The sequence below is a fragment of the Mizuhopecten yessoensis genome, unplaced genomic scaffold, assembly GCF_002113885.1.
Source record: "Mizuhopecten yessoensis strain PY_sf001 unplaced genomic scaffold, ASM211388v2 scaffold2041, whole genome shotgun sequence".
NCBI lineage: Eukaryota > Metazoa > Mollusca > Bivalvia > Pectinida > Pectinidae > Mizuhopecten > Mizuhopecten yessoensis.
In genome coordinates, this window is record NW_018404348.1 from 102,262 (window position 1) to 122,695 (window position 20,434).

At 37.3% G+C, this 20,434-nt stretch overlaps 1 protein-coding gene across 1 annotated transcript in view; it reads right to left on the reverse strand.

The window, feature by feature from the left end:
• Positions 1 to 2,752: 2,752 nt before the first annotated feature.
• Positions 2,753 to 20,434, reverse strand: part of LOC110444335 (rho GTPase-activating protein 190-like) — a 97,817-nt gene continuing 80,135 nt past the window's right edge. Inside the window, exons 23-27 of the mRNA XM_021488722.1 lie at positions 18,286 to 18,363; positions 17,525 to 17,653; positions 16,884 to 16,913; positions 11,271 to 11,370; positions 2,753 to 10,675 (exon numbers count right to left, since the gene is read on the reverse strand). Of these exons, the coding sequence (XP_021344397.1) occupies positions 10,486 to 10,675; positions 11,271 to 11,370; positions 16,884 to 16,913; positions 17,525 to 17,653; positions 18,286 to 18,363 (527 nt within the window). The 3' untranslated portion in view covers positions 2,753 to 10,485. The remainder of the gene's footprint in view (positions 10,676 to 11,270; positions 11,371 to 16,883; positions 16,914 to 17,524; positions 17,654 to 18,285; positions 18,364 to 20,434) is intronic.

Genomic DNA, 20,434 nt, shown 5'->3' on the forward strand with positions numbered 1-20,434 from the left:
AAGATTTTCATATACAGGCTTCCATACATTTTTTATTCGCTCGTACACCGCTTTCCTCAACATGTACGAAACGGTGACATTTTGGGCTTCCAACTACATTAAATCTAATTGGTAATTAGTTATTATATTCACAAAAAGCATATATGTACTCAGTTCTTTCAAAAATGCTCGGGAATATGCTAAATCGTTGATGAAAACAAAAAGTTCAGCACGGTCAGCTGACATTGTACTCATCGACTGATTGGCAACGACGGAACAAAACGTCGTGACTAGTTGAAGCGGAAAATAAGTTATAATCGCAATAATTTAACATTACTATATGAATTTTTATATCAAAATGTGCAATATTTACTTACCGCGGTCAAAATGACAAAGCAATGAAGCGTCGTCTGCATTTGCCAATTTGGAGTTATCGCCCTTTCAGAGCTCTTCATGTCTACGGCCGCCCATACGTGCCAGCTAGACTCCGTCTTAAAGCTACACATTTGCAACCAGAATTAAAGCATTTTCCCCTTTGTCGATTTTTGTCGATTTTTTATATGTTTTTTAAGATATGATAAACTTAATTATTACAGTAAAACTTTCTGTTGCAATTAGTTTGTGGTTTATCATCAGGTGACTAGACTAATAACCATGTTTTATTGTAAATGTATCTTGCTGTGACATTTGAATAAATCTTCATAAATTGTGACAGTACATTTAAAACTTAACCTGTCTTTACTAGCAGGTTGTGTTAAACAAGAGGCACAGAGTGCCTGTATTGTTACCTGGATATTTTAGCAATCATGGCAAAAGATCCTCAATGAAAGTAGTATTGCAATAATCCCTTTTTGTCCCCTCTTTTGTTCACTATTGAATCCCCACCACCTGAGAATACTTCTAGCCATATATGGTTGATATCCAACTAACGTTTCAGAGAAGTTGCTTAAAGCAAGTGGGGTCAGCAACTCCATTAGCACAATTTTGATTCCCAACCACCTATGCCAGATATCTATCTGTTGTGTTTCCGAGAAAAAGCTGCTTTAAGCAATATGGCCAAATTACCCCCTTTTTGCCCCGCCCTCCAGTCCCTTGGAGTGTCAGCTCCTCCATTTGTACAATTTTAATTCCCATCACCTAGTGATGCTTCCAGACAAATCCGATTAAATTCCAATCAGCAATTATGAAGAAGTTAATGAAGAAATTGTTGAGGACTGAGTTCACCTTGATCCTTTGGACCAGGTGAGCTAAAAACCGAACAGGAGTGATTTCTGGTTTCTGGCAGTCCTATTTTTAATCTAATTGAGCTTTTTGAAGCTCAAAATGAAATTTGCATGACTATAATATAGGGAGAACCTACTTTAGAAATTTGAGAAAGACAATTTATGTACTTTAATCCTAGAAACCATTTTTGAAATATTGGTTAATTTTCCCTTTGGGGCCCCGCCCTGGCCCCAGGGGATGGGGTAGGAATCTCAATTTTACAATTTGAAACCATCTTCCTCCAAGGATAATTCTCACCAAGTAAAAAATAATTTCCTACAGAAAGTTGTCAAAATATACCCAAAAGTGTTATTTCCCTATATAAACTATAGTCAACTTTACCCCCTCCCCAAGGGAGAACAGATAGCTCGGGGGTCCTGAAATTTACAATTTAAGTAAAGCCCCTGATGATCTTTCTTTCCATGTAGAGAAAATGAGTGTAGTATCTCTGAGTCTGAAGAAGAAGTTTTTGAAATATTGGTTAATTTTCCCTTTGGGGCCCCGCCCTGGCCCCAGGGGTTGGGGTAGAAATCCCAATTTTACAAATTTGTAGCCTCATCTACCAAGGATGATTCTGACCAAGTTTGAAAAAATCCATCCACTGGTTCTTGAGAAAAAGTTGAAAATGTAAAAAGTTTACGCACGACGCACGACGGACGACGGACGGAAAGCGATTAGAATAGGTCACTTGAGCAAAGCTCAGGTGACCTAAAAACAGCGCTAACAAACTAACTCTCAAATTCAAGATTGCTGCCTGTCGACCATTTTGGTTTTGTCATCAGTCCCAAAAAATGATATGCATAACTAGGGATCATGGAATACCTTTACGTGAAATTTGAGAAAGATCCTTCTCATATTGGTAATAGCACTAACAAACTTTAACTCTAAAATTTAAGATGGCTGCCTGTCGGCTATCTTGGTTTTGTGATCAGTCCCAAAAATTGATATGCATACCTAAGGATCATGAGATCCTTCATGTGAAATTTCAGAAAGATCCCTCCAGCACCTTCGGAGGAACAGCACTAACAAACTTTAACTATCAAATTCATGTAGCTGTCTGTCTGCCATCTTGGTTTTGTGATCAGTCCCAAAAAACGATATGCATTATAATTACTAAGGACAATGGGGAACCTATATGTGAAATCTGAAAAATATCCCTCCAATACTTTATGAGAAAAAGCGCAAACAAACTTTCATTCTCAAAATCAAGATTGCTGCCTGTCAGCGATTTTGGTTTTGCAATCAGTCCCAAAAAACAAAATGCATACCTAGGAATCATTGGTAACATTCCTGTGGAATTTGAGAAAGACCCCTCCAGTACTTTCTATGAAATAGCACTAACAAAAATTGTTTAAGGACAGACCGAGTCACGGAATGACGGACGGAATGACCACGGATGCAGGGTTATTTGAATAGCCCACCATCTGTTGATGGTGGGCTAAAAATCTAAATGAAACAAAAAAACAAACACTCATGCAATTCTCTACAATGACAACTAGAACAAATTCAATGGTTTTGTATGACATTTTAATAAATCAATTGAGTTATATGCCTTTATCAAGCACATACGAACAGACAATTTGAGCCACTCTGCCCTTGCTCTATAGCGAATATGTGTGGATAGGTCAACTTCCTCGACCTGTACATAGTAGTCGGGGACTTGTGCTGGTCAACACCTTAACAGTTACACTTAACAATAGAAATAGGAAAATTACAATATTTCCACCAAGTGGGTTCATCATACATAAATCTACTAAAGGATGGATTACAGTTTAATATCCCATACTGCATTGTGGTATAGTATCCCATACTGTATTGTGGTATAGTATCCCATACTGTATTGTGGTATAGTATCCCATACTATATTGTGGTATAGTATCCCATACTGCAGTGTGGTATAGTATCCCATACTGTATTGTTGTATAGTATCCCATACTGTATTGTGGTATAGTATCCCATACTGCATTGTGGTATAGTATCCCATACTGCAATGTGGTATATTATCCAATATTATATTGTGGTAAAGTATCCCAAATTGCAGTGTGGTATAGTATCCCATACTGTATTGTGGTATAGTATCCCATACTGCAGTGTGGTATAGTATCCCATACTGTATTGTGGTATAGTATCTCATACTGTATTGTGGTATAGTATCCAATACTGTATTGTGGTATAGTATCCCATACTGTATTGTGGTATAGTATCTCATGATGTGGATAACAGTATAGTGTCCTTAACTGTATTACAGTATTGTATCCCATGATGTGGATTACATTATAGTTACATTTCCTATGGTGAGGATTATAATACAGTAAAGTATCCCATGGTGTGGATTACATTACATAAAAGTATCCCATGGTGTGGATTACATTACATTAAAGTATCCCATTGTGTGGATTACATTACATTTTAGTAACCTGGATTACATTACAGCAAAATATCTGATGGTTTTGATTACAGTACAGAAAAGTTTCCCATGGTATGGATTGGGTCAATTATATTAAATCGCACCATAATGATAACTTTAAGTATTACAGGATGTGGATTATATTAAAGAATGTCATAATGTAGATTACAGTAAGGTCTCACATGATGTGAATGGCACTAAATCAAATACAGTGTTTAAGTGAAATATCACATCATGTGTTAATTTGCACACAATGTGGATACAGGTAACCCAGGTGTGTTAGTGGATCTACACATTGAATACATGAAACACATGTGTAATATACAGAGTAACAATACATGTGTATACAGGTAACCCAGGTGTGTTAGTGGATCTACACAATGAACACATGAAACACCTGTGTAATATACAGTGACAACACACGTGGATACAGGTAACCCAGGTGTGTTAGTGGATCTACACAGTGAATACATGAAACACCTGTGTAATATACAGTGACAACACACGTGGATACAGGTAACCCAGGTGTGTTAGTGGATCTACACAGTGAATACATGAAACACCTGTGTAATATACAGTGACAACACACGTGGATACAGGTAACCCAGGTGTGTTAGTGGATCTACACAGTGAATACATGAAACACCTGTGTAATATACAGTGACAACACACGTGGATACAGGTAACCCAGGTGTGTTAGTGGATCTACACAGTGAATACATGAAACACCTGTGTAATATACAGTGACAACACACGTGGATACAGGTAACCCAGGTGTGTTAGTGGATCTACACAGTGAATACATGAAACACCTGTGTAATATACAGTGACAACACACGTGGATACAGGTAACCCAGGTGTGTTAGTGGATCTACACAGTGAATACATGAAACACCTGTGTAATATACAGTGACAACACACGTGGATACAGGTAACCCAGGTGTGTTAGTGGATCTACACAGTGAATACATGAAACACCTGTGTAATATACAGTGACAACACACGTGGATACAGGTAACCCAGGTGTGTTAGTGGATCTACACAGTGAATACATGAAACACCTGTGTAATATACAGTGACAACACACGTGGATACAGGTAACCCAGGTGTGTTAGTGGATCTACACAGTGAATACATGAAACACCTGTGTAATATACAGTGACAACACACGTGGATACAGGTAACCCAGGTGTGTTAGTGGATCTACACAGTGAATACATGAAACACCTGTGTAATATACAGTGACAACACACGTGGATACAGGTAACCCAGGTGTGCTAGTGGATCTACACAGTGAACACATGAAACACCTGTGTAATATACAGTGACAACACACGTGGATACAGGTAACCCACGTGTGCTAGTGGACTACACAGTGAATACATGAAACACCTGTGTAATATACAGAGTGACAACACACGTGGATACAGGTAACCCAGGAGTGCTAGTGGATCTACACAGTGAACACATGAAACACCTGTGTAATATACAGAGTGACAACACACATGGATACAGGTAACCCACACAAAGTGGAGTTTTTAAGAAACTGTTAAACTGTAGTTTTTTTAATACAGAATTCAGAGACATTCTAACTTCAAATATTATTCACTGTTCAAGTTGGAAGCTAGACATGTTCTATATAAAGAATGATAAATGACTATGTGTAACTATTATGTATGCCCCAGTACAATGTCAGACCTTCATAAAACAATATCACACAATCAAGCAGTAACTTGTCCAAATAGTGGTTCATATTTATGATATAATAGTAACTAGTTATAATGAAAAAAGCTTAAATTATGAAACGGCCAGTAAAATCATCCCTCAACCTTTCAGTGAGAGATGTTAATTGACTCTATGACAAGAAAGCACTTGGATTACAAAAAAATAAAGACCACACACTGGAAACAGGGCTTTAAAGGCCGAAAACCACACAGCTATCAACATAACTATCATACGCGGTGAAGCAATCTGTACAGCTCTTTTGCATCAACATGGTGCAGTACAAATGTTCACATCAAAAACAGTACATAACAAACTTAGTATCTACTCCCTCACATAAAATGGTATGGCACCAAATCTCATTGAAATCAGTATAACATAAACTCTTATCTCCCTCATCATAACAGTGCAGCACAACCTATCTCCTCAAACCAGCACAATACAGCACAACTCTATAGAAAGTATCGCCTTTACACAAAACAGCACAGTAAAACAACAACAACCTGTTACCCTTACACAACAAAAAGCACAGTACAGCACAACTCTGTACAACCTCTCTCCCTTATATAGTACAATATTTTACAACCTCTCCCCCTTACTCAGTACACCCTCTCTCCCTTACACAGTACACCCTCTCACCCTTACTCAGTACAACCTCTCCCCCTTACTCAGTACAACCTCTCCCCCTTACTCAGTACAACCTCTCTCCCTTACTCAGTACAACCTCTCTCCCTTACTCAGTACAACCTCTCTCCCTTACTCAGTACAACCTCTCACCCTTACTCAGTACAACCTCTCTCCCTTACTCAGTACAACCTCTCTCCCTTACTCAGTACAACCTCTCTCCCTTACTCAGTACAACCTCTCTCCCTTACTCAGTACAACCTCTCTCCCTTACTCAGTACAACCTCTCTCCCTTACTCAGTACAACCTCTCTCCCTTACTCAGTACAACCTCTCTCCCTTACTCAGTACAACCTCTCTCCCTTACTCAGTACAACCTCTCTCCCTTACTCAGTACAACCTCTCTCCCTTACTCAGTACAACCTCTCTCCCTTACTCAGTACAACCTCTTTCTCTTACTCAGTACAACCTCTCTCCCTTACATAGTACAACATTGTACAACCTCTCTCCCTTACATTGTACAACTATGTACAACCTCTCTACATTACTCTGTACAACCTCTCTACATTACTCTGTACAACCTCTCTCCCTAACACAGTACAACTCTGTTCAATCTTTCTCCCTTACTCAGTGCAACCTCTCTCCCAAACACAACACAACTCTGTACAACCTCTTTTCCTAACACAACACAACTCTGTACAACCTCTTTTCCTAACACAGCACAACTCTGTATAACCTTTTCCCCTTTCTCAGTACAATATTGTACCATCCCTTTCCCATACACAGCACAACCATCTATAACTTCCCTCCCTAACACAGTACAACTGTCTATATACCTCTTTCCCCAACACAACACAGCTCTCTACAACCTCTCTCCCTTACTCAGTACAACCTCTCTCCCCGACACTGTACAACTCTCTACAACCTCTCTCCCTAACACAACACAGCTCTGCACACCTTTGCCTCACATCATCACAGTAAAACACTTGTACTCCTCAACATTCGCTGCAGTCACAACATGTATATCATACTACCAATATACACGTATCTGGTAACCATCATATGGTCCATGATCCATATACAGATAAAATGGCCCAGAGAAAGGTTTAACATGCACACCCCATATACATTCTGACCAAGTTTTTATATATATGGCCCATGGTCTATATAAGTACATCAGAGCAAACCACAGATACATGATACAGACCATACACATCTAATAAACAACATCATCTGACCAACAATATACGCACCATACAAGCGTAAAATTAAGGTCAAACATATAAAATATGGATCATACACTATTTTACTTAATGTACAATTATAATAACACAACTTACATTAACTAACAATCTGAAATTTTATCATATTGTATTTATATATATATATATAAATTTATATATATTATGCAAGAATATTTAAGCAATTCAATAATTTTCCTAGTAGGCTCAGCATTAATAAGTTTACAAACATTTACAGTTAACCTTAAAAGAGTACTTGTAACCCTTTGGCCTCATCAATGTCCCTCTTACAGACACTGTCGCCTGAATCATTGATAAAAACCACATCGGGTTGTTTTGATAACAGACAGACTACATATAGGGCCTGTTATAATAAGACAACATAATTCTGAGTGATCGGACAGACCATCTGACAATGCCGACTCAATCAGAGACAGACCATGTGATCCCACCAGCCCAATACCACACAATATTGTCGGCCTGATCAGACTGACAACATGACAGAGACAGACCATGTGATCCCACCAGCCCAATACCACACAATTTTGTAGGCCTGATCAGACTGACCACATGACAGAGAGAGACCATGTGATCCCACCAGCCCAATACCACACAATATTGTAGGCCTGATCAGACTGAACACATGACACTGTAACTGTAGGTAAAATAGGCCGCTACCGATTACTTAGACTACATGGTGCTGTATTCCAAATCATCAACAGAACATACAATGTTGTCCCAAAAATAGACAGATCGCATTGTACTTCAGCTTTATCAAATGATATTCAAACTTGATTATCTGATGGACCACATGGTGCCGTAACTTGATCTTATGATAGACCACATGGTACCGTAACTTGATCACATGGCAGACCATAGGGTGCTGTAACTAGATCATGTGACAGACCACATGATGCTGTAACTAGATCACATGGCCATTTGAATTGATAGACCATAAGGTGCTGTATCTTAATGTGACAGACCACATGGTGCTGTAAATGGATTATGTGACAGTCAAAGTGATACTTAAACGAGACCATTTGATAGCCCGCCCGGTGTCGTAACTTGATCATGTGACAGACCCCATAGTGCTGTAAATGGATTATGTGACAGTCAAAGGGATGCTTAAACGAGACCATTTGATAGACCACACCGTGTCGTAACTTGATCATGTGACAGACCACACGGTGTCGTAACTTGATCATGTAACAGACCACATGGTGTCGTAACTTGATAATGTGACAGACCACATGGTGTCGTAACTTGATCATGTGACAGACCACATGGTGTCGTAACTTGATCATGTGACGGTCAAAGTGATGCTTTAACGAGACCATTTGATAGACCACATGGTGTCGTAACTTGATCATGTGACAGACCACATGGTGTCGTAACTTGATCATGTGATAGACCACACGGTGTCGTAACTTGATCATGTGACAGAACACATGATGCTGTTGTCAGTTTAGATATCTATAAAATGGCTCCCTGGCCATACACATACCACATATATCAAACAGGCCAAGAATTTCCAGTGGTCAGGTACACACTACATTAACATTAAAAATGACTAGCTGCCAGGCGCCCTGATCCACTTGACCGCTTGACCAGGCAGTAGAATACTGGACACCATAGTGATGATTGATTTGGTTGCAGATTTTGTACATTCCAACTCCCTCTATATTACTTATGCAACTTGAAATAGTGATTTAATTTTGATATTTTACCAAGCTTCAGCAGGCAAAAGATAGAGTAAGCCTGAATACACGGTCTGTTGACATAAATATTACCTTCTGAAGAGATCAACACATGTTGACATTGAACATTATATGTTCTATAGCCAAAACAACATTTGTAGACTTAACCATTATGTATTTAGTAATCAACACCCTTCAGAGATTCCAGTGGTCAAATGAAAGCTTGTTGACATAAATTTTAAATGTGATCCTTTATCGGAAGAGCCTGAAATACTTTGTATGCAAATATTGCAACAATCAGATATCCCTCGGATGTAATTTATTATTCCATAATAACTACTTATGTTCCTAGTCTACGAGCAAACTCTATGTTTTGGTCACAATTAAAAGCATGTCAATATACAGAGGCAGTTCTGAATTCACAATCACTGATTTTGAACACGTACAAAATAAATATGAACATCATATGACTCTTTCCTTTGGGTTTGGATTACATTTGTGTGAATAGCAAGCTATTGTAAATTAGCGATCTTTGGTGTCAGATTTTGTTCCATGGTCAGTTAAGTGCAGTCAATTAAAAAAAACCATTGCATTACAATACATTATATCTATAAATAGTTCAAACTTCACATCCTGCAAGAGTTGCTCCCCTTGACAATAGTTAAATAAAAACAGAATATTAAACATTACGGCAAATATTGTGTAATTTTCAAAGCAAGTTGATTAATAATTATGTATATTTAATTCTTACAATTAAAATTGGCATGGTTTTGCGACAGGTTACATAACATTGCAGCGGAGTGCTATAGGACGTTCACAGAAACACACATCTAGCTGCACACACAGAAACACACATCTAGCTGCATACACAGAAACACACATCTAGCTGCATACATTCCTTAAATATTATCGAAATTTAGTATGCAACCTTTTTTTCCACAAATTGATAAGTTAAAAGGATGAAATCACTAAACTTCCAATCTGAGTCAGTAGATTTAACAGTCAAAGGTAGCAATATTTGTCCTCTGTCAGTCTACCAGTTGGTCACATGCAGTGCATGTAATGGTTGTCTGTTTACATGATAGTCAAGGGTAGTTAAGCTAATTTATCCATACCCAGTTTGATGTAGATTGGAATGGATTTTTGACAATAGCTGCATTGACCACTGTCAGAGGACCTGCATCACACCTTGACCGATTACTTGACCACAAGCTGATTACAAATTGGTCAGTATCTAAACGAACCTGTCACACACTTCATAATCATAAACAAACAAGTAGTCTCATAAACAACCTGACTAGCTTATCTCCCCTTGGCTGTAGTTTCCACCAAATGATTTGTGACTTTTTACACTGGCCAACATACATATTAGTAAACGCTTTCAATTGTGTTTAACACAAATACACTGTCACTCTGCCTCTTGAAATGTCCCTGTCAGGTGAAACACTGACTTCTCCCTTCTTCTTTTGCTGATGTTACACAAAAATACTGATTACTTCCCCGTCAAAAAAGTCTCACTTCCTGTGTAAATTAAAGTAGCAATGTCTCCTCTGTCAGACTTCATCCTCACCATGGAAGAAGAATCCACATTGTTCTATCATTGTCTGTATAATCTCCGCTGGCAGTTTGGTGCCTGTCGCCATTTTGTCATATGACATGAAGTCTATACGAAGAATTGTGGGCCATAAACACAGAGCCAGATTTCTTGTGTCCATGTTGTGTGTCTCCCTATGTTGGCTTACTCTGTAACACAGAGAAGTAAGTACATAGTAAGTAAACATATATAGTATAGTAGTAATGACAATATCTTAACAGAGAAAAAACAACAGAATTATCAAGACATTTTTATTTTTTACTATGAATCAGAATTTGTCAGGATTAGAAAATATTCCTAATATGTAATCCGAAAAAATGGGTTGAGATAGTTGAATTTTAAAAATCTACCTGTGAGCTACACCCTTGAAATGTGTTCCTATTGCTACAAACATTCAGGAATGGGGCCAAATATTGACTTGTAATGAATAAAAAAAGCAGCCAGAAGTTGAAAACACATCACATTTATATTTCAATAAACAAAACACATGTGAACAGGTAGATAACTGTTTATTATTTTCATCATTATTTTGAAGAAAAAAACACCCCAGTTATCAGTAAACATTTTTCTGTATAAAATTATTTCCTCTGGTAAAACATCACCACTTGTGGATTAGACAGCAGACAACTGTCAGTAAACACATTATATAGAAATGTCAATGTTTTACTCAATATCACGATTACCTGTTTCATATGATTTAAAAGAGAATGTGTATCCTGTCCCCATGACAAATTTCAGACCTACCTGTTGAGGTGTGTAATGAAGTACTTCAACACTTCAAAGTTGACTGGGTGCAGTTTTTTCAGGACTCCTCTCAGGGCTAGAAGTCTTCCTGTTGGCATTTCTGTAAACAGCCCGACACATATCATTACAGGTGTAAAAGATAACTTTCTACCAGATAAATACGGTAAACAGCCCGACACATATCATTACAGGTGTAAAAGATAACTTTCTACCAGATAAATACGGTAAACAGCCCGACACATATCATTACAGGTGTTAAAGATAACTTTCTACCAGATAAATACGGTAAACAGCCCGACACATATCATTACAGGTGTTAAAGATAACTTTCTACCAGATAAATACGGTAAACAGCCCGACACATATCATTACAGGTGTAAAAGATAACTTTCTACCAGATAAATACGGTAAACAGCCCGACACATATCATTACAGGTGTAAAAGATAACTTTCTACCAGATAAATACGGTAAACAGCCCGACACATATCATTACAGGTGTAAAAGATAACTTTCTACCAGATAAATACGGTAAACAGCCCGACACATATCATTACAGGTGTAAAAGATAACTTTCTACCAGATAAATACGGTAAACAGCCCGACACATATCATTACAGGTGTAAAAGATAACTTTCTACCAGATAAATACGGTAAACAGCCCGACACATATCATTACAGGTGTAAAAGATAACTTTCTACCAGATAAATACGGTAAACAGCCCGACACATATCATTACAGGTGTAAAAGATAACTTTCTACCAGATAAATACGGTAAATAGCCCGACACATATCATTACAGGTGTAAAAGATAACTTTCTACCAGATAAATACGGTAAACAGCCCGACACATATCATTACAGGTGTAAAAGATAACTTTCTACCAGATAAATACGGTAAACAGCCCGACACATATCATTACAGGTGTAACTTTCTACCAGATAAATACGGTAAACAGTCCGACACATATCATTACAGGTGTAAAAGATAACATTCTACCAGATAAATATGGTAAATAGCCCGACACATATCATTACAGGTGTAAAAGATAACTTTCTGCCAGATAAATACGGTAAACAGCCCGACACATATCATTACAGGTGTTAAAGATAACTTTCTACCAGATAATTACGGTAAATAGCCCGACACACATCATTACAGGTGTAAAAGATAACATTCTACCAGATAAATATGGTAAATAGCCCGACACATATCATTACAGGTGTTAAAGATAACTTTCTACCAGATAAATATGCCATGTAGGATCTCTACTTATACCAATAAAACTTTTTCAAGCCATATTTATTCCACAATAAAAATATTTCTAGTAATAGCCCAAATCTTCCTTAAATACTGCTAGTGCTCAATCATAGAAGCAGATTGAGTCCTTTTTCTCCTTGATAATAGCCCACCTCTTCATTAGATATTTTTGTGCTGTATAATAAAATGCCCAGACTTTCAGCAAAACTGGTGAAATCAAAGTCAATGTCCGAACACAACCCATTATTTCTAAATTGCTAAAAAGAAAATAACTTTCCTCCAAAAACATACTTGTAGGATGAATTTTTTTTTAAGTAACTACAAGGGACATGAATGTTTCTTTTCTTTCTGTTATAAGCATAAAACATTCAAGAATGAGTTGAACGTATGTTATTTTGTTACATTCATGTCCTTTGTGATTTTTATTTTACATGTACTAAACTAAGACCACTAACTGTCAAAGTAATATCTTTCTGATATATGAATTCCTTGAACTATTCAAGGAAAATTTTTAAGTTATTGTATCCTAAAGGTAAATTCATTTACCCATAAATTTTTTCTCAGGAGCTTATCAATGTCAATAAAATACAATTCTGACTCTTCCTATCTCCTCTATTCATATTCCCACTTGTAGCGGACAGTTGTAGTTTTCATAATAATTCCATGACTTCCCCAATACCTTGATATACAGTCTGTACTATTTACTATTATCTGACTGGTTTTGATTTACATAGTCAGTAATCATATCTAATACAAAATATGTGTACCACATTAATTAAGAGGCCCAGATGGCCTGTATCGCTCACCTGGATATCTAAGCAATCATGGCAAAAAAATCTTCAAAGAAGATCCCAGGGATAGGGCCAGACCCCGAGACCAATCCTTGTAGGATATCTGTATTAAATTTTTTCTTGCCCAGCAATTGTATGTATTGTGGTAATGGGATGGGGATCTCAACCGTTTCCAAGTTGTGACTCAGAAACTAGGTCCCTAGGATTGCGGCCAGACCCCAGGCTCAATTCTAATATCATGACTGCATTCGTCTCTTTATGCCCAGCATTTGTATATATAGTTTTGGGGTTGGGAGCTCAACCCGTTCAAAGTTATGACCCAGGATTACATCACCAAGGGTGGGACAGACCCCAGGGCCATCCTGGAAGCATATATGCATTCGTATCTTCTTGATACTCAGCGTTCGTCTCTTTATGCCTAGCAATTGTATATTTAGTTTTGGGGTGGGGATCTCAACTGTTTCAAAGTTATGGCCAATAGACTAAGTCTCCAGGGTGGGGCCTGACCCCAAGGGCCATCCTGGAAGCATATGTGCATTCATTGCCTTATACTCAGCAATTGTATATATGGCCATAGGGTGGGGATCTTAACCATTTTCAAGTTATAAACTATTTTTGGCCCCACCCCTTTCAGCCTGTCCATTTGTTTAATTGTTAATCCCCACCACGTAGGGATGCTCCCAACAAAATATGGACGCTACCAGTCAAATATGGTTGATATCCATCGCTTAGTTCCAGAGAAGAAGTCGCTTAATAGCAATATATAGCTAAATTACTCTTTTTGGACCCGCCCCTCAGCCCCCAGGGGAGTCAGTCCCACCATTTGTACAATTTTGAATCCCCACCACCCAGTCAAATATGGTTGATATCCATTGCTTAGTTCCAAAGAAGAAGTGGCTTAAACCAATATAGCCAAATTACACTTTTTCGCCCCGCCCCTCAGCCCCACCATTTGTACAGTTTTGAATCCCCACCACCTAGGGATGCTACCAGTCAAATTTGGTTTATATCTGTTGCTTAGTTCCAGAGGAGAAGTCGCTTAAACCAATATAGCCAAATAACCCTCTTTGGCCCCTCCCATCAGCCCCTCCATTTATACAATTTTGAATCCCCACCTCCCATGAATGCTTTCAACTAAATATAGAGATATCTAGTGCATAGCTCTAAGGAAGAGGTCGTTTATAGCAATATATAGCCAAATTGACCCCCTTTTGGCCCCGCCCCTCAGCCCTACCATTTGTACAATTTTGAATCCCTACCACCTAGGGATGCTTCCAGTCAAATTTAGTGAAATTCAAATCAGTAGTTAAGAAGTCATTTGAAGAAATTGTTGATGCACGGACGAACGCCTCAGTATGGCATAAGATCACCTTAGTCCTTTGGACCAGGTGAGCTAAAAAAAAAAAAAGTGATTTTTTTTTATTCCTACCCCCCTCCCCTGCCCCAACATTTTATCTACCAGTATTTAAATTCTTGTGCCCAGCTGAGATAGGTAATATTTTTTTTGTCTAAGATGTGATAAATGCAAATTGTACAGTTTTCATTGTTGCTAAAATGAAAGGATTTTGATACCAAGAATTGAGATAGATTTTGAGAAGCCAAGCTTTGTGACAAACACTGCTGTTGTTCATGCGAAGCTTCATAATGATCCGTCTCTCTCTACTCATTCACTACACAGTCTCCTTCTGGATATAATGTTGAAATAGGAACCTCTGGTTCTGATTTACAAGTAAAGGTGCAGAAAATATAAAATGCAAAAAGAGTAAAAGTATATAACAACAAACACCTTCAGGTTTAAATCAAAATTTAGTTTTAAGAAATGCAATCTGATATTTATTTCATTAAGTACCATTGTACCACTCGAATGATCTCCCTTAATATATATATCACAGACCACACATACAAAATAACACAATAACCTCAAACAAGAGGCCCAGAGGGCCTGTATCACTCACCTGTTTCTTTTGTTACATGAAACTGACATATATAAGTAACTTCAGACCAAATTTGGTAACTAGAACACAAGACATTTCAACATCTCTTAAACACTTCTCAAGATATTGTTGTTTGAAATTTGAAATTGTAATTTTAAAGCTTTTAACCCACTTTGACCTTTGATTCCAGCTAGCACTTAAAGTTGACATTTGACCTCATTACCGTAATAAAGAAAAAGATTCGCACTGCTGGTCTACATAACATACCCCCAAGTATCATGACTCTAGACCAAATGCGTCTTAGCATATTGTTGTTTGAGGTGGTTTTTTTTACATTTTTGACTCTGTGACCTTGAAAGTACGTCAAGGTCATTTTAAAGAGGAAACTTTATAGCACTCTATCCCTGGTACCTACTGGCCAAATATCATGACCCTAGGTCCTCCAGTTCTTCAGAAGAAGTCATTTAAAAGAAAAAGTTGCAGCCGGACGCCAGATGCTGCAGTACAACATAAGCTCACATGGCAGGCCAGGTGAGCTAAAAAACTACACAGTACTCCAAACATACCACAATATAATGTCCCCCCCCCCCCCCCCAAAATATACTATAGTGTCCTGTAATCCCTTTATCAGCTGATAATGTCTCCCCCCAAAATACTATAGTGTCCTGTAATCCCTTTATCAGCTGCCCTGCCCCCCCCAATAAGACAAGTGTCATTTTGTTGTGGAAGTCGTCTAAATAACAAAACCAACATCTGACTAAAAAACAAATCTGTAAGGTGAAAAAATGTTAAATCCTTAGAGCAGGTGCCCTTATCAAGTCAAATATGGCATATAGCAGGTAATTATTTTAAATGACACTTCAATGAATACCACCACAAGCAAGTAAAATGTACTTTTGATATACATATGTATACAATTTATCAAAGAATAGAAACCTGTTTTTTTCTGGATACTGTCTAGTGCAGATATCTAGTATAAAAACAGGTGTAAGAAGGACATCTGTACCATACTGTAGTAGTTTTTAAAATCCTATTTGAATTTATTACCTCAAACTCATCAAATCTAATCAAACAAACATCATGTTTGGCAAGATTGTGCTAATTTAAAAGCACTTGTATATTATTGACCTGATCCCCCAAAGATGAATACATTTTTGAATTCCAATTTTAACACTTTATATTAAACTTAGACACAAATGTCCGAGGACTGCCTTCATATGGCATTCACACAATTAACTGAGACATAATTTTGATTTCCAAACCCAAGAAAAATTGCCTTTTGTGAATATTACTTTCAAATCAAGCACACTAGGAAATCCAAATAGTGAGAGTTAAAAAGTCCCAAAGAACTAGACATGGACAGGTTACGATGTTAATGAAGAGCACGGCACGATCTCAGTCTAATATGAACTCAAAGGTGCAGAGAACAAACAAAGAAGCCAAGAGTTATCTCCCCTGGTCCTGTCCCTTACTACGGCACATCCCTGCATGTAAGACAAGTTTAGCCTGGAGTTTGACACCCAGCAAACCTATGTGTACTACAGTGGAGTGCCGGAGATGGGTAAGACACGGTGGAGATACAGAAAAGGAACACAGTGAGTGGCGTGTCATGCCACAGTGAATGGTTACCTTCTTGTGGGTCGTCCTCATATTTCTCTGCTAAAGTCAAAATTATAACAGTTCAGTATCCACAAAGATATTAATGGACTCTCATGTCAGGAGAAAGAAATATCAGAATCAAGAGTTTTTGTTTTATAGTACCAAGATGATCATTAACTGTATTCTAAGAGGTCAAATATTTTAAAAGCTTTCAGTACAATCTTAAACTAAGGTACTGGCACACAAAAATACAAGGTTATGTTCACTAGGGTAATTCCTCGCCACTAGGACTGATATTGCGACCCTACCTTAACCTTTCTTGGTTAATGATTTTTGAAGGTTCAAGCATATCAGAATTGCAAAATTTACTACAAAAGAAATATGTTTTAAACTGTAATTGCATGTTTTCATTACTCAGAATTGGAAGAGATCACAAGGTATACACAGGGGTGGTAACTGATTGTTGCATGTTTATCAACATTGATCTGACTTTACTAGATTGAATTATGACTAGAGCAGCTGCTCATACTGATGTTGTAGTTTGTGAAAATAACATGTAAATGATCTGACTGTCAAATAGCCTAGTTATCCAATATAAGGTTATAAAGTGTCCTTTGCTGGAATGCAGAATTGGTTATGTATACATGTGTATGCTGACAGTAAGTACACACCTGCAGCCTCCAGAAGCTCATCATGAAGGTATGAAGGAATCAATGGCTCTGTCTCATTGAAGAAGTTTTTCAATACTGTTGCTACAGCATTGACCTGTATCTCCAGGATTTTTATATCTTGAATAGGATCTACAAAAAATAATGTTCAAAACTCATAAATTGTTTTTGTTTTTGTTTTTTATCTCACAGGTCATTTCAGTCCAGACTGATTTATGTGATATTAAATATTACGTTAAATGTTCACTCATACTTTTGCACAAATGCTACACGACAGAATATTTTATAGTATATCTATCTATTGAATTGTTGTAAGTCATGAAACATTAATACATAGAGTAAACATCTCTGTTAAAATTAGATTATTTCAGACCATGGATTAATGTTCATAGGACCCGATCTCTTTGATCAGAACTGGACCCCTATAACCCTGTAGTGGGTTCCAAATATTTAAAAATCTGTTACAATTAACAGATGGATCAATGTAATCTTATCTAATGATATACTAATCTCACCTTGAACTAAAGACAGGGTCAGAAATTACACTGGGCAGATATATATGTATATACATTATGTTCATGGTCAGGTTTACAGTAAATTCTTTCACCTTGAACTAAGGCCAAGGTAAGTGGCCCTGGAGATAACGACTTACANCTTGAAGTCTCAGTTGAGCAGATCTATATTTTGTTTATTGCCAGGTATAAGGTTAATTTCTTCATCTTGAACTAAAGACAAGGACAGTTATCTTAGAGATAACGACTCACCTTCCTGAAGTTTGGAGTTGAGCAGATCTACATTTTGTTTATTGCCAGGTATACGGTATATTCCTTCTGTGTGCATTCCTGTAACAGAAAAAAATATCAGGTTACCTTCCTTACAAAAGAATTACATGTTCAATTAATTTGTGGGTTAACATCCCTTAGTTTAAATCCCTACCAACAGGTTAATCAGTTGTTTGAGCTGGTACAATGTTATGTCTGTAGCATCACCAGATCAGATACATCGTATGATCAACATTGATTTTATTTACCTAATGCTTCAAATGGGCACGAAATAATTGATTGAATTATTTTGAATTAAGTTGTTTTCTCTTATAACCAAGAATGTTTTTTTGTTGTTTTTTTAGGGATACCAGGGTTGTAGACATAAACAACGAAGTAGAAACAACAGCAGTGGGAACACCAATAAAAATGTAGACATCAGTCACATCAATCGTAACATCAACAATAACAGTTCTGCATAAAAAACGATGTAGTGTCATAAAGCCAAAGGTTAAAACATCAACCGTAGCAGGGGAAGAGGTTTTTTAATTACCAGCTGTTGATAACAATATCTCCTGCAATTTGATTGGCTGTTCAAAGTGAAACTGGTGGGAGATTACAAATATCACGAGAGTATTTTACATTTGGCATTCATGTGAGATATAAATTATTCTCTCTCCTAGCCTAAGTTGTAATTGGATTTACCAGTACCATGCACAGCTTACTTCAATACAGTCTAGGTTGTAACTGGATTAATGAGTACCATTCATAGTAACTTCTATTGAGCCTAAACTCTAACTGGATTAACGAGTACCATTCATAGTAACTTCTATTGAGCCTAAACAGTAACTGGATTTAGGAGTACCATTCATAGTAACTTCTATTCACCCTAAACTGTAACTGGATTAATGAGTCCCATTCATAGTAACTTCTATTGAGCCTAAACAGTAACTGGATTTAGGAGTACCATTCATATTAACTTCTATTGAGCCTAAACTGTAACTTGATTAACGAGTACCATTTATAGTAACTTCTATTGAGCCTAAACGGTACCTGAATTAACGAGTACCATTCATAGTAAATTCTATTGAGCCTAAACTGTAACTGAATTAACGAGTACCATTCATAGGAACTTCTATTGAGCCTAACCTGTAACTGGATTAACGAGTACCATTTATAGTAACTTCTATTGAGCCTAAACAGTAACTGGATTTAGGAGTACCATTCATAGTAACTTCTATTCAGCCTAAACTGTAACTGGATTAATGAGTACCATTCATAGTAACTTCTTTTGAGCCTAAACTGTAACTGGATTATCGAGTACTATTCATAGTAACTTCTATTGAGCCTAAACGGTACCTGAATTAACGAGTACCATTCATAGGAACTTCTATTGAGCCTAACCTGTAACTGGATTAACGAGTACCATTCATAGTAACTTCTATTGAGCCAAAACTGTAACTGGAAGGATGAGTACCATTCATAGTAACTTCTATTGAGCCAAAACTGTAACTGGAAGGATGAGTACCATTCATAGTAACTTCTATTGAGCCAAAACTGTAACTGGAAGGATGAGTACCATTCATAGTAACTTCTATTGAGCCAAAACTGTAACTGGAAGGATGAGTACCATTCATAGTAACTTCTTTTGAGCCTAAACTGTAACTGGATTAATGAGTACCATTCATAGTAACTTCTATTCAGCCTAAACTGTAACTGGATTAATGAGTCCCATTCATAGTAACTTCTATTGAGCCAAAACTGTAACTGGAAGGATGAGTACCATTCATAGTAACTTCTTTTGAGCCTAAACTGTAACTGGATTATCGAGTACTATTCATAGTAACTTCTATTGAGCCTAAACTGTAACTGGATTAACGAGTACCATTTATAGTAACTTCTATTGAGCCTAACTTGTAACTGGTCAGATTTATTTATATCCAACAGCCTATGGGTCATGACAAACTGGTTAGATTTACTTGCCTAATCTGACACCTTATGGGTCATGACAAATTGGTCAAATTTACCTGTCTAACCCGACACCCCTTGGGACATGACATATTGGTGAAATTTGCCTATTTAATTCAACACCATGTGGAACAACAGATTGATTAGTAATCGAACACCACATGGGATTCAACCTATTGGTCAG